This window comes from Corythoichthys intestinalis, chromosome 14 (assembly GCF_030265065.1).
Source record: "Corythoichthys intestinalis isolate RoL2023-P3 chromosome 14, ASM3026506v1, whole genome shotgun sequence".
NCBI lineage: Eukaryota > Metazoa > Chordata > Actinopteri > Syngnathiformes > Syngnathidae > Corythoichthys > Corythoichthys intestinalis.
The window spans coordinates 654,700-674,694 of NC_080408.1; the positions used below are offsets into that span (position 1 = coordinate 654,700).

The following is a 19,995-nucleotide window of genomic DNA, read 5'->3' on the forward strand; positions in this document are numbered from 1 at the left end:
AGATCTCATATGTCTCCTGAATAGTCTGACCAATTTTGAAGACGATCCAACTATTTTCTTCAGCGACAAGGTCTCAAATGTAAATCGATAAAATTTCACATTTGATCCAAAATTTCTGGCTTCCAGTTGGGTTTGGAATATGGGTGCAAGAGACTTTTTGGAGCAGTTTTGCACAATGTATCGACTCGCCAAATTTCATCGTTCTACGTTGAAAAAACCTAATAGGAAAGGCCTTTTTGAAAATTTCAAGGGGGCGCCACTGAGCCATTTTGTTAAATTTTTTTGTAGATTATCAAAATTTACGCAAAGTTGCATGTATGTGCAAATTTTGGTGAGTTTTCGTGCATGTTCAGGCCTCCAAATGTAAACTCAAACTGTGAACCGATAAAAATTTCACATTTGATCCAAAATATCCGATTTCCTGTTGGATTTGGAATATGGGTGCAAGAGGCTTTTTTGAACAGTTAGGCATAAGGTATCTACTCCCCAAATTTCATTGCTCTATGTTGAAAACCTGAGAGGAGAGGCCTTTTTGAAAATTTTAAGGGTCAAGGGGGCGCCACTGAGCCATTTTTTGACATTTTTTCAAAACGACACAAGATTATCGAAATTTACGCGAAGCGGCACGTATGTGCAAATTTTGGTGACTTTTCGTGCATGTTCAGGCCTCCAAATTGGCCATTTTCATTTGCCCTGAAAAAAGAATAATAATAATAATAATAATAATAATAATAATCCTTTGCAAAACAATAGGGCCTTCGCACGTCTAGTGCTCGGGCCCTAATAATAATAATAATAATCCTTTGCATTACAATAGGGCCTTCGCACGTCTAGTGCTCGGGCCCTAATAAGTAAGGATCTATGCACGATAAAAGAACAATTGGCTAACTTACATTGTTAAAGTCTGCTAGCATAAATGCTATAAAAAGTTTTAAAAAAAAATTTTTTTTTTTTAAACAATGCTCTTAAATGGTTCAGACACATACTCCCACAAAAAAACGGCTTAATATACCTATAAACTAAATTACGAATGCATTAGTTCAAACAAAAACTTACGTTGGTCTTAACAGGGAGCAGCTGGATTCAGCCATGTGAAATGAGGCAGACTAGAGGGCAGTGTATCCACCCAAATCAATAAAATGCAAACATTTTCAAAATAAACCATTACAACACCACTTTAATTAAACAAATACTCGAAGTAGCAAAATTTAATTGGAATCTTTTTTTTTTTCTAATCGAACATTCGAGTTAATCGATTAATCGTTGCAGCACTACTTACAATATTTACAAAACAGGCAAGCCTAAAGGTCTGCCTTCAGGCTTCTGCGGGGTCCTTCAGTGGTCCTACTGTCAGTCAGCAGCAGCCACAGTTGCCCACACAGGTGCCTGATCAAAATCCTTTGTTATCGGCTCCCCCCCGTATATCGGCCCGATGTTTTGGCCAGCTGATATATCAGTCGACCTCTAGTACTAATAACCTTTTTGATATGGGTATAATGTTGGAATAGCTTTGTTTAAATTGGGGGGGGGGGGTAAACTCTGTTTCGGCAGATCCTTAAAATCGGGTGACTTGGCTGCAAAAATATGTGATTGGGACATCCCCCGGATACCAAAATACCACAAATAAATAGAATAAATAACTACATTTTGAAAAGCCCATCTATTTCACCCGTTTTCGATCTTGAGAAAATGACGCAATGGGGCCCGATTTCCAATCTCAAGAGCCCTCTTCCATGTCGCTAACATTCGACTCCTTTTTCCAGGTCCTCCTGGAAGACAGAAAAGTGAGGCATCTGACTCCAACCAGGCAAGATATGAGAATTCTGGAGTCGGTAAACACGGCGTTAAGCCCTCTGAAGGAATTCACCGACGCCTTTTCCGGCGAGGAGTACGTCAGCGTTTCCTACGTCAAACCCGTGCTTCACCTCTTCAAGAACCAAATCCTCAAGCCTCACCACGACGACTCGGCGCTCACCAGAAGCGTCAAAGAGGGAATCCTCCGCTACCTCTGCGACGAATACGCCGACGACGCCACGGAAAGGTTGCTGGACACGGCGACCCTCCTGGATCCCCGGTTCAAAACCGCCTACATCAAAGAAGAGCGAATCGAGTGGATCAAGTCGAGAGCCGCCGCGGAAATGGAGCTCCTGATGGCCGGGGTCCGACCGCCGGCGCCGGAGGTCTTTGCCGCGGCGGCGCCCTCCGACGAGTCGGACCTTCCGGCGGCCAAGAAAGCCAAGAGGAGCTTGTCCAGCTACTTCAAGAAAGCGGCGTCGCCCGCCAGCGGCCCCGGCGGAGGCGGGTCGAAACCGAGCAGAGCGTCGGTGGAACTGGAGCTCAACACGTACCTGCGGACGGCGGAGCTGGATCCGGAGAAAGATCCTCTGGAGTGGTGGAGGCAGCACGAGCTCAACTTCCCGTGGGTGGCCAAGCTGGCCAAAAAATACCTGTGCGTCCCCGCCACCAGCTTCCCGTCCGAGCAGATCTTCGGCGCCGGCGGCGACGCCGGGACCTGGACGGGATGTTGCGGCAAGCCCCAAAGAATCGATCAGATGGTCTTCCTATCGGCAAACCTGAGGAAAGCATTCAACTAAAGTTTCTTTTTCTGATTCTTTTCACTTGGACTCATATTTTAAATAGTGCATGTTCACAGGATATGTGGGTTCTATTTTATCTCTTTTGTATGTAAAACTTATGTAAATAAATGGTGAAAAGAGAAAACCAGCGTCAGATCTAAAACAACTAGTGTGTTATCGGCCGATGCTCTATAACCCAATTTGGGTTATAAAATAACCCAACTGCTGGTTAAATATTGCACCAACCCAGCAGTAGTCAATTTGACCCAGCAAGATGGGTTTCATCACTATAACCCAACAGATGAGTTAAAAAAAATTACTCAAATTCAGGGTCAAATTAACTACAAACCAAGGTAAATTCAACTTCATGTATGTGTTATATATTGTACCCAAAAACTGAGTCAAATTAATTACAATTTTGGGTTTTAACTATATATATAGTTTATTAGTTGTACTTAATGTTGGGTTTAATTAATTGTTACTGTGGGTTGTTTTAACTACCTGTATTGTTTATCAACTTTACCAAATGTTGAGTCAAATCAGTTGTAAATGTGGGGCAAAATGAATTAAAATGTTGGGTTGTTTTAAACAAGTTCAGTAATCCATACAAATGCTTGGTCAAATTAATCAAAATGTACAACCACGAGCTATAACAATCCAAGTGATTTGATAATGGATAGGAGGTACAAATAAATACTAGTACAGCAATCTTTATAATACTCTGCCTTGATATTTATTTGTAAAACATTGAGTGCAAATGAGGGAATCACACATTAAAAAAGTCAAGGCAAACTTGGCAAAATACTGTGCAAAACAGACAAACATAGGGAAAAAAATCATGATTGAAGTTTAGGACCAACACATTTATAGGACTGACCATGCGAGATTTAAGCTTGACCCTTTAACCCCCGCCTTCCTCTCAATCCTCAAAAACACCATTGTCTTTTCAACTTCATGTTATCATGTTCTCATTTCTTTGTTGGTTTTTGTCACATTTTATTTGCATTTTTTTTAACGATGCTTTGGTATTTTTGTCACTTTTCTTGCACTTTTTAGTGAATTTTGGTTATTTCCTTTTGCATTTTGGGAATGTTTTGGTGATTTTATGTCACTCTTTTGATGTGTTTTGGTGTTTCAGTTTGGTTGTTGTTCTTGACTCATTTTTGCTGCTTTACACAAATCTAAAAACCTTGAATAAGCCCCTAAATAGCACAAAAATAGATTAATATGATAAGGAAATTGTGAATAAAGCAGCCAAGAAAAACAAGTAATTTGAGAATGACAGAATCATCTTCAGAGATCAAACAAGTGTGACAAAACCTCAAAAACATAAAAAAAAAAGTTCTTAAAATGACACCATCTTCCAGGGCTGGCTCAATTTCATCATTTGAACATTGTGGCTAGGTGGGGCTGGACCTTCTAATGGGTCATCAAGCGTATTTTGAAGAACATGTTTTTTTTTTTTCCCCCTAAGTGTCGTCTAAAAGACCTTAGATAAGAAAATGTCCGACCACAACCGCTTTCACAACACTGGAAGTGGGTTGATGCTGAGTGTACATGGTGTACCCCACACAAATGAATAAAAAAGACCCTTGATGCCCCCTGAAATTTGCTTTTTGCACTTAAAGCATTTGAATGTCATCTTTTTAAAAATATATTCAAAATAAGCAAAAACAAAAAGAAGAGAAACCTCCAACTAGTCACTTAAATACGTACAAGTTCTCCAAATTTCTTGAGAAACTGGAGTCTAGGGCCTGCTCTTGGAATCAACTGCTTAATTGTTTCCTCATCAATCCCCTCCTCTGAAAAACAAAACAGAAGACAAAGACATTACATTACAACAGTTCAGCAGAAAGCAAAATTATATGGAAGCAATAGTAAGAAGCACAATCTCCCAACATTTATTAAATGTGAAAAGAGTACTGAAAGACTATAAAATGTGCCATATTAGTCATAACATACCACTGGAAGCTACTCAAAAAAGATGAAAATGTTTTCATACCTTTAAATCTTTCTCCCACATCTGCCAGCTGCCACTGTTAACGGTGTAGTGACAAAGCTATCCATTGATCTGAAACAAACACAAAAAGGGCTTAAGCAAAAATAAAATAACTGTTGTATAATTATTCAGGGAAAACATTGTCGAATGAAAAGGAAACGAACTGCAGAATGTAATCCGATATTTGTTCACTCACAGGTAGGACTGCATGATTTTTTGAAAGAAACCTAATTGTGATTTATCGGAGACACATTGTGATTTCTATTTAATTTGCGCCTTTTCAATTTTGACTTTTAAATCCATTAAATATTGCTATGAGGATGACTTACACGAGTCCTGACAGTTTGCGATAACATTAAATACTAATTTTATAAAGTTTAAAGACAATAAAACTCATACTCTCGACTATGAACTAATCAACTTTCTTGAATACGGCTTCTAAAAGTATGAAAAGCAAAACAGAAATGAACAAATGAATAAAGTACAACAACCAAATCGAGTAACAAAACATGTCAAAGAATTAGAGTGACAAGAAATCACAAAAAAAAAAAAAAAAAAAAACTCAAAATAAAGTGTCAAAAAACAAATGCTTGAAAAAGTCCTAAAAATGCAACCAAAACAGGCACTAAAGTAAAAAAATCCAACAAATAGGGAGGACAAAAAGTTTTCAAAAGGGTACTTAAATTAACAATGACAAATCTGCAGATGTTAAGGGGCTAAAGCACAAAGCTAACTTTAGTTTGTAGAGTGTCTCTAAAGTGTTTACTGCTGACAGAAACCACGAGCGTGCAAACAAATTAAATAATATTTGACATTTCTGACTTTTTGTTTCTAGGGAAAAGGTAAAAAAAAAAAAAAAAAACTTAACTGCTTGCGTTTATTTCATGAGCTCATTAACAATAGATAATCTTATGCGACATTAAATACAACTGGAGACTGACTTGACTTTCTAGAAAATTAACCTGCTAGGGCAATATCGCAATCACGGCAATATCGCCGGGAGTGCTAACCGCATTTATCGCTGTGGCTATGTTTACGAGGCCGGAAAAATTAGAAGTAGCAGAAAACAAAGCACAGCTACATTTTTTTCCTGCCTAAAGCGTTTCATAATCCAAAGTGTCACAGTCGCGCCTTAGTTTTACAGCGTGTCTTGCACTTTACATTTCATCATTTGTAAGAGCTGCTCTTCTCAATGGAGCCACAGGCTGCACGGATGTTGCTGCTAGTGACGCTAGCTAGGCCAAGCCAAAGTAGGATAAGTCACGTGTTAGCTCATAGGCGCAACTGAGATGTGAGCTCCATTTACTGACCTGACCACAGATCAGGCTGTCGGAGAGTGAGAGACGCGTGTAGGAGAGCGCAGTCATGGACACTCGTCGGGCTGCAAGGGCCTATCTAGTGTCCATGACTGCGCTCGGTCATGGACACTGCCTCGCAGCCTGACGAGAGCAGCAGACGTGGCCGTGGCTACAGTGGGGAAACCGCACAGAGTACAAATGCAGCCATGGCTGCCAGCTGACGACCTTACTACATACAAACTAATTTAATTTATTCGACAACTAGGGGGTCCCCAATCTGGCAATTGTTTAATTTATATTTGATTTGGTTTCCTATAGTTTGCTTTAGTTGAGTTTTGTGAGTTTTTATACTTAATTTCAAGCTTAAAAAATAAGTTTTTCCTTCTTTCTTTTCCTCTTTTAGAAAAAGCTTTGGCGCTATCTACTGTAAGTACTGACAATCATTTGGGGTGAGAAGTTTGAAGTATGCAGTGCAACAAAATCTGATTTAATATACAAAATATGGACGTATGGGTTTGATTGCATGTATGGGTTTCACAGTACACTGTGATGAAATGGTGGGCCAAAAATATGGGCCGCTTGGCATTATTTTGCTTAGGGCCCCCAAATGGCTTGGGTCGGCCCTCCTACAGTGGTATGAAAAAGTGTCTGAACCTTTTGGAATTTCTCACACTTCTGCATAAAATCACCATCAAATGTGATCTGATCTTTGTCAAAATCACACCGATGAAAACAAGTGTTTTAACTAAAACCATCCAACATTTATAGGTTTTCATATTATAATGAGGACAATATGCAAACAATGACAGAAGGGGGGGGGGTAAATAAGTGAACCATCACATTTAATATTTTGTGGCCCCCCTTTGACAGCAATAACTTCAACCAGACGCTTCCTGTAGCGGCAGATCAGTCTGGCACATCATTTAGGACTAATCTTGGTCCATTCATCTCTACAAAACTGCTGTAGTTCAGTCAGGTTCCTGGGATGAATCGCTGTCTTTAGGTCATGCCACAGCATCTCAATGGGGCTCAAGTCTGGACTTTGACTTGGCCACTCCAGAACGTGTATTTTGTTCTTCTGAACCCATTCCGAAGTTGACTTATGTGTTTTGAGTTATTGTCTTGTTGCAGCATCCATCATCTTTTTAGCTTCAACTGTCTGAAGGACGGCCTCAGGTTTTCCTGCAAAACTTTTGAATTCTTCCATTAATGATTGCAAGTTGTTCAGGCCCTGAGGTAGCAAAACAGCCCCAAATCATGATGGTCCCTCCACCACACTTCATGGTGGGGATGGGGTGTTGATGTTGGTGAGCTGTTCCATTTTTCCTCCGCTCATGATGTGTGTTACTCCGGAACAATTCAACTTTGATTTCCTCAGTCCACATAATATTGAGCCAAAACTTCTTGGAGTGTCCAAGTGCCTTTTTGCGAACATTAAACGAGGAGAAATGTTTTTTTTTTTTTTTTTTTTTTTTTTAGACAGCAGTGGAGTCCTCCCATGAACACCATTTTTGGTTATAGTTTTACATATAGTTGATGTGTGCACAGAGATATCAGACTGTGCCAGTGATTTTTTTAAGTCTTTAGCAGACAAACTAGGGTTATTTTTTACCTGAGTATTCTGCGCTGAACTCTTGGCGTCATCTTTGGTGGATAGCCACTCCTTGGGAGAGATGCAACAGTGCCAAACTCGCCATTTGTAGACAACTTCTCTGACTGTGGAATATCCAGACTATAGATATAGTTGATGTGTGCCAGTGTCTTTAGCAGACACTCTAGGGTTCTTTTTTTTTTTTTTTTAAACTGAGTATTCTGCACTGAACTTTGGGCATCATCTTTGGTGGACGGCCACTCCTTGGGAGAGAAGCAACAGTGTCAAACTCTCCATTTGTAGACAACTTTTTTGACTGTCAATTGATAAGCATCCAGACTTTTAGATATTGTTTTGTATCCTTTCCCAGCTTTATACAAATCAACAATCCTTGATCGCAGGTCTTAAGACAGTTCTTTTGACCGAGCCATGATGCACATCGGACAATGCTTCTCATCAAGACATTTCTTACCAGGTGTGTGTTTTATAGTGGGCAGGGCAGCTTGAAACCACTCATCAGTGATTGGGCACACACCTGACTTCAGTTGTTTGGTAAAAAATGGTTTCAATTGCTCTTTAAGTTTCCTTAGGCAGAGGGTTCGCTTACTTACCCCCCCCCCCCCCCCCCCCCGTCATTGTATGTTATCCTATCCTCATTAAAATATGAAAACCTATAAATGTTTGGGTGGTTTAGTTCAAGCAGACAGTTTTTTTCATCTGTGTGATTTTGACAAAGATCAGATTACATTAGATGGTGATTTTCTGCAGAAATGTGAGAAATTCCTGAAGTTTCAGATACTTTTTCCATTCCACGGTATCATGTCTTGGTCGGGCACTGCTGAACTCTTTCAGTGCAATTGAAAGCATCCATTTGAAGTCGGGAGGGCTGGCAGCAAAGGAATAAACTTTCCCACTTCAAATGGATTGGACCTCTACTACTGATGAAGTCATTTGAATTGGCAGCAGAAGGATGGTTGGACGCCGCACGATTGGATGGCTATTGTCTCAGGAAAGGGGACAAGTGTGTAGATGGCGTGGCGGCCATCTCTGGTAGGTCTCCCAGTTAAAATAGATTGGACGTCATTTCACTGAACTGGACACAGCATGACTAGCTGCCATCGACAGCAGCAGAGGTCCAATGCTTTTGAATTGGGAGGTTTGGCAGCAAACGAACAGGCTCCGAGTCAAAATGGACGTCTCGCTCAAGCCTATCATTAGTCCAAGCTTTAAAAGTTGACACTGACGCATAATATGAGAACAGAGCCATCTAGTGTTTTAATTTTGGACTCCACAAACTGAAAATAAGACAAAGGTTCATTTTGAACCTGAAAAAGTTCATCCTTCACTCCTCCCTCCCTCCCCCATCCTTGCCTAACCGAAGCTCCAACTGCCTGCTGCTGCCAACCTTCCACGACGCACCCGCCAGGCCGCCGCGGGTCCACGCCCAAGATGAGACGTCAAGCAGTCTGTCGTTAAAGATGCGTTCAATCTCAAGGAAACGTCGGCTTTAAGAGCTGTACTCAAAAGAAGTACAACACAAGTCTTGTTTTTGGGCGACCCTCCGTTGTGTAATAGCTTTTAGCGGTACAGTTAGCTACGAAATGATTTTTGGCTTTGGAATATTTCACTCGGCTGTGTGGAATTTGCCGAAATGCACGCGCTTTGTACGCCACAGACATCACGTGTACATAAAACTAGATGTGAAAGTCGGACTAGGTGGCGCTAGTAATCGGCGGCCATTTTAAGACAGTAAACTCAGACGGGCTCATTTGTAGGTAACCTAGAGAGTGTGCCCCCCCCCCTTTAAAATACTCTTACATCAAAGAAATCTTCACTGTTTGGTTTACAAGGAACCGTGAAAACAATGTGTATACTTATTTTAAAGTGTGCACTTCATTCACAGCATCGCCTGCATTTATTAAAAACCAATCCGTTTAAAAATCAGTCGAAAATTGACAGGTTCAGGTGTATGTTTAAGTACTTGGTCTAGAAACTTTAAGCAAATGGCACTGACACAAAATGGCTGAGATGCGATAACGGACCGTCCCTGTTTTCTCGCAGCACGCCCTACGCATCTAGGTGTATATACATGTGCGATCAACGGTTGCACACGAGGAAGTTTAGAAACCAAGGGTCCCTGAACGCACCTCGGTCCGGATCAGGGGGCGTAGGTTTACCACCGGCTCGCCTCGCCTCGCCTCGCCTCGCCTGCCTGCCTTCACCCAGACCAGAGTCAGACACAATGAACCGTCAGTTAGTGGGCTACGCGCGTGTCGGCTCAGCGAAACTAGCATCATTTTAGCCCCTTTTTGTGCTTTTCTTTGATGTACTTGACTATTACGGGGCAGCGGGAGCTCTTTATGGGGTTTGCAAGTGCCGCGTCGTCGAGTTTGATGAAAACGAGGTCGGGAGCAGACTACAGTAGTTAGCCCCTCCTGAGCTCGCCCGCCGGCCGGACCCCCCGGTTCGTCCTCCTCCTCGCTTCTATTTTTTGCTACTTTTGCCCCTTCGTGACGAAGAATGTCCCTGACCACGTCCTCCGACTACTTCGCCGCCGAGTGTTTGGTTTCCATATCGAGCGGTCCGGTTCTCCACAGACCCACCCCGGTGGTGGCCGCGGGCCAGCCGAGCGTCGCCGCCGCGGGCCTGCTCCCCGGCGGTGAGCACGACGGCGGCGGCTCCAGCGAGGACCGCGAAGTGCGGGAGACCCTGTGGCTGGAGGGGGCCAACATGATGACGGTGGCCGGAATCCTCACCGACCTCCACGGCAAGTTCCGGCCCATGTCGGCCTATTCGGAGAGCAGCAACTCGTCGTGCGGCGGGGAAAGCGGCTACACCACGTTGTCCGACCCCACCACCCCGACCATGACCCCCTCCGCCACGCCTGTGCCCGGACAGCAAGCGGCGAGGGGCGGCAACGGCGGCCCCCGCTCCCCGGTTAAAAGACACCACTGCACTTTCGTCGGATGCGACAGAGTTTACGGGAAATCATCCCACTTGAAGGCACACATCCGGACCCACACAGGTACGGAAGGTCACATGCTTTCTTTCCCTCAACTTTTCCGCTAACGTGTGTTCTTAGTGTACATTGTCAACCAAAGTAGCTCTGTCGAACAAAAGCCGACCGGTGAGGGGGAAATCGACCCCCTTAGCGACGCCGACAAAGAAGTAAACTAACAAAAGAACTGGGCTGGACGTTCCAACCGGTGACGAACCTCTTCCCCGACACTATTTGCATATGAAATGAACGTAAGGCGAAACCTCGGCTCGGCGTATTTTCGTTGCCGCCGTGATGGCGGCGGACGACACTCAACTCTTCCATTTTTTTTCGGGTGCGATGAGCACGTTTTGAATAGGCCCGGGGTCTTTTGGGGACGCTCGGTGGGGTGGGGGCAATGGTGCGTTCGGGGTCGTCGAGCAGGCGTAAAGAGATTCAGGACAGGAAATGGCTAAAAAAGAAAAGAAAAAAAAAAGTGTACGGCTGGGGAACGCCCACAAAAGTCATCCGCAACAACAACGTGGCCTGTCTTTGTGATCTTGAAAATGGCTCCGAGCATCCTGCTCTCTTATCGCGGGAGATTAAGGCTAGCGCTAGCTTAACTCAAGATAATCGGATGGGTCAGAATCCTCATATATTTACACTCGTTAACCCATTCAGTGCCACTGACGGTTGAATAATCATGTTTCACTTCCTCTGATGGCAATAGCCTAGCGATATCTTTTTTCTTCTTCTTTTTTTTAAATCAAAGAAATGCATACTTTTATTCATTATTCCTTTGTACCGCTTATCCTCACATGCGCCTTTGATTCAAATTGATCAAAGGACCTTCAATTGAATCGTCCCACTTTTCAATAAGGGCAAATATCCCCAAATTTTGCATCGTGATGAAATTGCTAGCACGTAACCGACCGTCGCGTTGAAGGTTTTTTCTTGTCTTTTTCAGGCGAGCGTCCGTTTCCTTGCACCTGGCCCGAGTGCGACAAGAAGTTCGCCCGCTCGGACGAGCTGGCCCGCCACACTCGCACGCACACGGGAGAGAAACGGTTCCTGTGCCCGTTGTGCGACAAGCGCTTCATGCGCAGCGACCATTTGATCAAGCACGCCCGCCGTCACCCCGACTTCCATCCCGCCATGTTGGCGCGCAACAAGGGCGTCTCCTCTCCGGGCCTGACTATCCCGCATTAAATGCCCCCGGTGACTCAGGTTAACCAGCTACAATTTGGTGCGTTGAGGGACACACACAAAGAAACAAACAAACAAAAAAGATCAACGCCATCGGCTGCGCGGGCCATGCAGCGTTCGCCTAGCATCCCGTTCTGAGGAGTCACATGACCTCCTTCAAAAGGGTCGACCTGCTCCAAAACTTTAAACTACAGATTCCGTGCGCTTTTCCATTCCACTTAACTCGTTGACGGCGGTAGACGTCCAATCCGTTTGACGCCGGGAGGGTTGGCAGCGAAAGAACTATTGGCGGGAGGGTGCATCTTGAACAAATTTTATTTTTCAACTCATTGGCTGCCATTGAGAGCACAAGACTAAATGGGTAGGAAGATGCAACACTGAAAGAGTTTTTATTTCGTTCTTAAGAACCACACAATTGGACGTCTATCACCGTCACCGGTGCCCAAGGAGTTGATCCATTCCCGGGATTAGTCGGGCGCATCGTACTAGCTGGTATTCTAAAGGACGTCAAGCTGCGCGGAACATTTCAATTTTCTACGTCTAATTAGCTCTGCTAGCATTATTTCTTGAGTCCATATTTTCCGTTTTAAAAAAATTAAAAAAAAAACAACATACTTAAGACAGAAATGATTTCAAAATAAAGGAGTTTTGCTAGCAACTTTATTTGGAATGGAAAAGGCAGATTTCCAATGGACCCTCAAGACTTTCTCAATCTGCAGGGATTTTTATTTTCTCCATTCTGCAAACGATTCAGCAGCCAAATCTCAGACATTCTGGTTCCTTTGTATGTTGTTGACGTACTCTACAGTAGGATTTCTTTACTGTGAGTAGCACAAATATATTGTGACTAGGGCAGGGTAACGATTACACATCGGAATCACGCAATATGAATTGCGGTTAATCGCGTAGTCATCCGACAACAGCACGCGTTTACTATCAAAGCCGATGTATTTCGACCGGACAGAGCAATTCAAGGCGATGCGTTATCGTTGCTCGGCCCTAATTTTGACATTAGAAACTAGAAGATTCTTTCGATTCCAATGTTTTTAGTGCTGAGACATTCCTTTTTTTTGTTTTGTTTGATTGGCATTGAAAGCATCAACGTTATGTCTTTTCACATCTAACCATACATGACTTTGGCCACGATGTGGCCTTAGCTCGACTGTAGAAGAGCCGTTTGCACGCCAACCCTTCCGAAAACACTGACACATAATACGCCGTGGTATTATGTCTAATAACCATGCAAATGTATATAAGCTTTAAGCTTCTAATGTAGAAAAGCCACGTATAATGCAACTAGCTGCAGAAGTAATACATGTGATGTAGTCCTTATATTAGGGGGAAGAGTATAGGCTTGATAGCGTGTGTGCTTTTATGTTTCTATTTTTTTATTTTTTTTTGTCCTTGATGCGCTCGCTCGCTTCAAAGTAAAAGGCATCAAGCAGAGTACCTTTCAGGTGAAAGCGTTTTCCTCACACGGCAGCCTTAGGACGCCGTGCGTGTCAGAGCCACGCAAAGAAAGACAAAAATGAGGCAGACGAGAATAAAGTGCTAACGTTACCAAATTGAAAAGAAAAAAAAAGTGAGATTAAAGTGGTGATCTGACGTCACGTTACAGTAAGTACTTTGCGTCATACGTACAGTCATGGACGAAATTATTGGCACCCCTGGATTTTTTCCAGAAAATTGTTTCTCCCAGACAGTAACACAATGAATATTTTCAGTATGAATGTGTTTATTTTTAGGATTTGCATTGGAAAAACACCCAAAAAAAGCTGAAGAGAAAAGGCAAAATGTACTCAATTTTACACAGAATGCAAAAAATGGGCTGGACAAAATTGTTGGCACCCTCAACGCAATATTTGGTTGAGCATCCGTGAGAAGATATAACAGAAAGCAATTTCTTCTTATAACCATCAACAAGTTTCGTGCACCTCTCAGATGGATTTTTGGAGCACTCATTTTGCGAACTGTTCCAGGTCTCAAAGACAGAAGCAGCAAAACTACGACAAAACATCATTGGACCTCCACCATGTTGGACTGTAGGCACTGTGTTCTTTCCTTTGTAGGCTTCATTCTTTTAACTGGCACAGGGTGGGTGGCTTCACAGTATACAAGGAGTCATGAAATATGGAGACTCAACATATTTTAGGCCCGTCATGGGTGTTCCAACACGACATTGATCAGAAAAATATCTCAAATAGCACCAAGAAATGATTGGAGACCATTGCCCAGTGCCAGAAAAAAGAATGAGGACTACAAGGAAAAGAACGCAGTGCCTATAGTCAAACATGGCCGAGGTCCAATGATGTTTTGGGGTTGTTTTGCTGCCTCTGGCACTGGGTGCCTCGACAGTGTGCAAAGAGTCATAAAATATGGAGACTATCAACATGTTTTGGGCCGGAATGTAGGGTGTCGTGTCAGAAAACTGGGTCTGTGTCAAAGGTCATGGGTGTTCCAACAGGACACTGACCCAAAATATACCTCAAATAGCACCAAGAAATGGTTGGAGACAAAGTGCTGGAGAATTCTGAGGTGACCATCGATGAGTCCGGATCTAAATCATATTGAACACTATGGAGAGATCTCATAATTGCTGTTGCAACAAGGCACCCTTCAAATTTTGAGAGATCTGGAACAGTTCGCAAAAGAACAGTGGTCCAAAATTCCATCCGAGAGGTGCACGAAACTTGTTGATGGTTATAAGAAGCGATTGCTTTCTGTGTTGAGGGTGCCAACAATTTTGTCCAGCCCATTTTTTGCATTCTGAGTAAAATTGTGTACATTTTGCCTTTTCCCTTCAGCTTTTTTTCAGTTTTTCCAATGCACATTCAGGAAACAAACACATTTATACTGAAAACATTTGTAATTGCATTCATTTCTGTGAGAAATGCTGTATTTTCCGGAAAAATTCCAGCGGTGCCAATCATTTCGTCCATGACCGTCTGGATGGGTCGCCGACTTGACGTACTTTACCACAAAGTCTGGTGACCAATGTACTTTAAGAAAAAATGTATGCTGCACAGCTCAATCGTAATATGACGAGACTGGTGATTTTGGAACAGCTTTTGCACGATATTGTTTATTTTTACCGAGGAGGTACAGAGCTATGTCTCGTAATATTAAAAAAAGCTGTGCTGCATATTACAAAATACGTTACGTGAAGCCGTAATATTACCATTTAGCCACGTTGCGTCCATACAATTGACATAGTTGCGTAAAATTATGACTTTTCCCATTATCTTTGATCTGGTAATATGACTTCAATCTGGTAGGCCTTTTTTTAATATTATTAAACATTCTTTGTGTGGCCCTAATACTCCGTCGTACAAACGCAACTTGTGCGTTTATGTGGTACTGCTGTGGTATTACTGAGTAGAATTACAGTCCGGGACTAAGAACGGGTACAAAATGTTAAGAAAAAAAATTGCTCTTGGTTGAGGGCCCCCATATCGGAGAAATGCCTGCTTTCCGAACATTTGTTTTTTGGCCTCCTGACCAATAGGGGGCAGTGGCGTTTGACCCACTGGGGGCTAGATTACACCAAGCTAAAGTTGTAAAACAACTTTGTTTTGTTTTTGAATCCTTGCTTTATTTACTGGTGTGTCAGATTTGTAGTTTGACATCAAAATGTCGAATTTGTTTTGAGGCAAAGGAAAAAAACCCTGTGAATATACACGACTCGCAAAAAGTCGGGGATATCGTTCATTAGCTTTCAGTGCCATCTGCGACGATAGACGCCCAATGAGCTTTGTGCATTCGGTAGTAAATGTCCAATCCATTTAAAGTGAGAGTCCAAACGGATACTTGAAATGGACTGGATGTCTAAGAATGTCAAATGATTGAAATTTCCCAACCCCAGCCTCTCACTTAACATATCTGACTTTACGAATCAAACCAGTAACACTAGCTTTCTACTGGAGTGTTAGCCATGTCGCTAACGACGCGGATATACCCCTTTTTTTTTTGCGAGCCGTCCATTCCGAACGAGTTGGATCGACCAAAATGTAGCGTGTCACGGAGCGGCTGGCTAACTGGCATGTTGAAAACGAAGCAAACCTCAGTTTTTCCCTTAGCGTGGACCTATATGTTGAGCTGGACACCTCTGAAAGCCTTAAAATCTGTTCAAACTACTTTTGCACCGTGTTTACAGTTTGATCATTGTAAAGGACAATACAGTACACAATGTCCGCTACTTGGACACTTCTCCTTATGCAATATGCCACTCGTGTCTCACGGGTGTACTTGGTTCTTGTTGCCGAGTTGTCAAACTATGCTACAACGTGATGTGTTTTTGCTTTTAATGTGAGGAGTTCAAATCGGTTGTTATACGAGTTGAAATAGCTTGTGTAATATAGCATTTTCAAGTGACGGTTTCGCATTGGACGAAACAAAACAATAGCCATTCTGCTGTACCTCATTGTTTGTTACGATGATAACATTTTAAGGGGGGGAATGGTGTTGTTTAAAGTGGGAAGTTCAGGATTTTTGACATTAGGCTTAAGCTTCGAGTTAGTAGGGGTTTAGTTAGTTGGTGGAGTTGGTTTCAACAAATTCCGTTTCATTTGCAAGTTATTTGTTGGTTTCAGGGCTCCGGAGTGGCTAAGCTAGCGCGAGTCAATGGCACCATGCTAGCATGCCAATAAAAAACAACATATGAAAATCATCGATGACCCTTGCAATCAGTAGTGTTGGCTATGTTTTAAGGATAGTTATTCAAACTTACCATTGCAGTATGAACAGCAACATTTGTAATCCAAAAGTTCTGCAGAGGACCAGGGCGATATCACATCGTTTTTTGTTTTTTTTTTCACCGTTGATTTTTGATGTCGTAGCCAGCAGCAAGTGAGCAGTTTATATTTTCCCTCGTTCTTCATAGGGAATTTGTGGAAACGTTTCTTCTGTATGTTTCCACAACCTCTAAATGCACATTTGGCCAGGTTGCTGGCCGTCAGTGAACTCGGCAGACTGATGCTGCATTCGAGGGAGGTGGGAAATCAGTTTCTCCAACCTCTGATCTGGAAAAATATCATTAGTACGCCTCCACTATTTGATCGCTTATCAGAAGTTTCCTAGAGGTCAAAACGTCTTTTGAAGGCCAAAATAAAAAAACAATCAGCCATCTTTGCTGTTTACATTCGCTCGGAATGCTTTAAGATGGCAAGCGGTACACTCCGAGCGGGATAAGACTTCCCACCTTCCTCGAATGCAGCGTGAGAACGAGTGACCGAAGCGCTCCTCTTTATTGAGGTCGTATTACGCATCTAAAAAAAAAATAGTCGCGCGAAATGAAATGAATTAAGGCAGTTTGGTGCGACATTGTTTTGGGCTTATGCTTGTTTAAAAACAATGATCAAATTTTTTCAATTTATTTGACTATGTTGGATCTGTTCGTAGCGCTGTATCGTTTTTTTATTGGCATGCTATAATGGTGCCATTGACCGGCGCTAGCTTAGCCACTCCAGAGCCTTGAAACTAACAAATAACGAAACAGAATTTGTTGAAATCAACTCCACCAACTAACTAAACCCCTGTTAACTCGAAGATTAAGCCTAATGTCACAAATCCTGAACTTCCGCTTTAAGGTCTGGCAGCTCATATTTGTTGTTCCTCCACAAAATGCATGCAGCTAGCTCAGGGGTATCCAACTCCGGTCCTGGAGAGTCCCTATCCTGCTTGTTTTCCACCTCTCACTCCTTTAACACACCTGAATCAAATGGTCAGCTAATCAGCAGGTTGACGATCCTGACAATTTGAGTCAGGTGTGTTGGAGACAAGGAAAACAAGCTGGATAGGGGCTCTCAAAGACTGGAGTTGGATACCCCTGAGTTAGCATTAGCAATTAAAGCTATGTTATCATTTAAAAACGTGGTCATATCACGTAAAAATGTGAAAACGTTTATATAAACATGAAACAATGGTGGAAAAAACACCACATTTTCCCAGTGATTACATGTTAATAATCATGTTTTGACATGATTGTTGTCACATTTTGACATGGTAGTTATCACATTGTTAACATGAATTTGGCCATGTTTCAGCCTGATCATTAATTACAGTTTTGAATAATGATCAGGTCAAAACACGATGTTGACTAGCATGTAAAAACATGAGACTGGGCTTGTGACGGCACCAAAAGAGCTTCCGCAGCCAACAGTTGTCAGACCTAAAACAACAACAAAAATGCTAAACTACATTGAAAATTTACTCCGTTAAAGCATGAAATTCATCACGTTCATTTTTTTTTCCCTAACTCGGCGATCTGACTGCCTTGCTTTCGTTGAAGTGCTTTAAAAAGCCAATTCTGTTTCCACTGATGTCAAATTGTTTCTATTCCACGACCACTAGTGCTTTTAACTCACTCTGCCACGGACGGGCGTGGACGTCGGATCCTTTCGGACGTACGTCTATCACCGTCAATGGAGCTAAAGCCATCGCTCACCATTTTTTTTATGTTATCAGTTACTGCTGGCAGTGACTTTGGACTCACGGACAGTTGAACACACACAAACTACCTGTCAATTTCCTCTCACAAGCTACAATATTGCAATAAGAACATACCTCACCGTTTTGTTTTTCTTCCCCTCCGTAAAATCCATTCGACATGTTTTTTTTTTTTTTTGACGTCTCATCGAACTCGCTTTACGGAATTATTCCTTTTTTTTCCTTGTTATGGGCTGCCTCATTGAGGGATAGAAAAAAATGTATATACAGTATATTTCATTTCTCTTGACACCAGACTAACTGAGATATGCACATTGTATGTTTTCTTTTAATTGCCGGAAAATCCTCTTATAAAAGCTTTAGTTTAGGAGGAACTGTGGAACGAAATAAGTGCTGCAACAAGCTGTTTTGATATTTATATTCTCAGGTTTGCTCAATTTCTCGACACAAGCATGTTTTATTTCTTTTAATTTATTACCAAGCGTATCATTTGTGTGGTTTGATTCCTTTCAAAACTACTTTGGTGAACAGTGCTCCATTCAAAAAAACTTTTTTTAAAAAGGGTTTTATTGTTGGCTTTACAATGAATGCTTTTTCTTTTTTCCTTTTTTTTTTTTTTTAAATAAAAAAACCCTAAGTTCATGCAAGTGTTTGTCTTTTTTGTGCTGAAATGACCTTTTATCATGCTTCAAACAAAATGGAGGGGGGGTACATAATTCGATATGTGGACGTCACTTTAAAGTGCGTACGACAGGAGAAAAAATGTCTTAATAGCATTATTATATGAATCAGGATCAGCTTTTGAGACGATTCGACTATATACAACAATTTAGCAAAGCGCAGATGACGAGAAGTTAGTCTTCTAATCTGCCGGTTAGCCACGCCTACCATTATAGGGCTCTAGCGTCCCCAACAGGTGGATGACGTCAGCGGAGTCACGATTTCATCTGATTTATCGTGCATCCCATTGTGGGGGAATAATTCACAACGAGGAAAACGCAACAAAGAGAGCCGCAAAATGTCATTGTTTCAGTCTCTCTACTCCAATATTTTTACAGGATATTCTTTTTATCCAAGTATTTTTCCCCAATAGCTAAATAAATGGCATGGTCATGACAAATAAAAGTCTTGTGCTAAATGGAATATGAAATCATAAAAATGCATTTATTCAGGACAACATGGCAAAAATAACTCTATAACGGTCAAAACTGTCGACTTCACCTTTACTGTCGCACCTCCCGAACGATATTTTATGCTACCTAAATCGGGCTTATGTCATTTCTCTTCCCCGGCTTCAGAGAATGTAAACAAACCAAGAGGCGTGGCAGCTAGCCGACACGCTAACCTGAACAGAATGTTTCAAAGTCTTCGAAGCGGAAAATCACTCATAACTAGCCCGGATCATTTCACATGACGACTGGGTTGTCGATTGTCTTTGCCGATCGGCAAGCCGTCCGGCGGAGAACAATTTACAGCTCGTTCCCTGCCACTACAGACAGGAGAGCTCGCCGGGGAAGCAGCTGGACAATGACCGCCGTACAAACCGGCCGACGTCTGAGGAGCGTGTCGTTGCCAAATGGTCAACACGAATATGGCAAAATAATGCTTTACTACACGGCGAAAACATAAACAGCGAGAGTCATAGGACAGCGGCTGTAGTTGTGCAGCTAATGTGTATGAGGAGAGCTTTTTACATGCCCATCCATGATCAAACGTAAGTAGTCCTTTATTTTAAAAAAAAAGTTTGTAGTGTTTACTTTGTAATCACTGTATTCGCGGCTATTTTTAACTCAAAGTTGCATTTTCTGATCGCATGGAAAATTTGACAGAACTCCGGGCACATGAAGAGGGCAAGAAGCCGAGTATAGTGCTCTCCCGGCGAGGGGATGTGCGACAAGTTGCCG

The 19,995-nt window shown here is 42.3% G+C and overlaps 2 protein-coding genes across 3 annotated transcripts in view; both read left to right on the forward strand.

The window, feature by feature from the left end:
* The window catches only part of LOC130930207 (E3 SUMO-protein ligase ZBED1-like), a 29,239-nt gene extending 23,744 nt beyond the window's left edge, over window positions 1–5,495 (forward strand). Inside the window, exon 3 of the mRNA XM_057857996.1 lies at window positions 1,764–5,495. Coding sequence (XP_057713979.1) covers window positions 1,764–2,594 — 831 coding nt within the window. The 3' untranslated portion in view covers window positions 2,595–5,495. The remainder of the gene's footprint in view (window positions 1–1,763) is intronic.
* A 4,125-nt stretch (window positions 5,496–9,620) lies between these two features.
* zgc:153115 (uncharacterized protein LOC768186 homolog) lies at window positions 9,621–18,727 on the forward strand. Of its 2 annotated transcripts, XM_057857998.1 has the most exons (3): window positions 9,621–10,489; window positions 11,409–11,687; window positions 17,996–18,727. In XM_057857998.1, exons 1-2 carry the CDS (start codon window positions 9,985–9,987, stop codon window positions 11,648–11,650), a joined length of 747 nt encoding a protein of 248 aa, XP_057713981.1. In that variant the 5' UTR covers window positions 9,621–9,984; the 3' UTR covers window positions 11,651–11,687; window positions 17,996–18,727. The 2 variants fall into 2 exon arrangements, with proteins under 2 accessions (XP_057713981.1, XP_057713980.1); XM_057857997.1 differs by lacking the exon at window positions 17,996–18,727 and having other exon boundaries at window positions 9,622–10,489; window positions 11,409–13,428.
* Window positions 18,728–19,995: the final 1,268 nt, after the last annotated feature.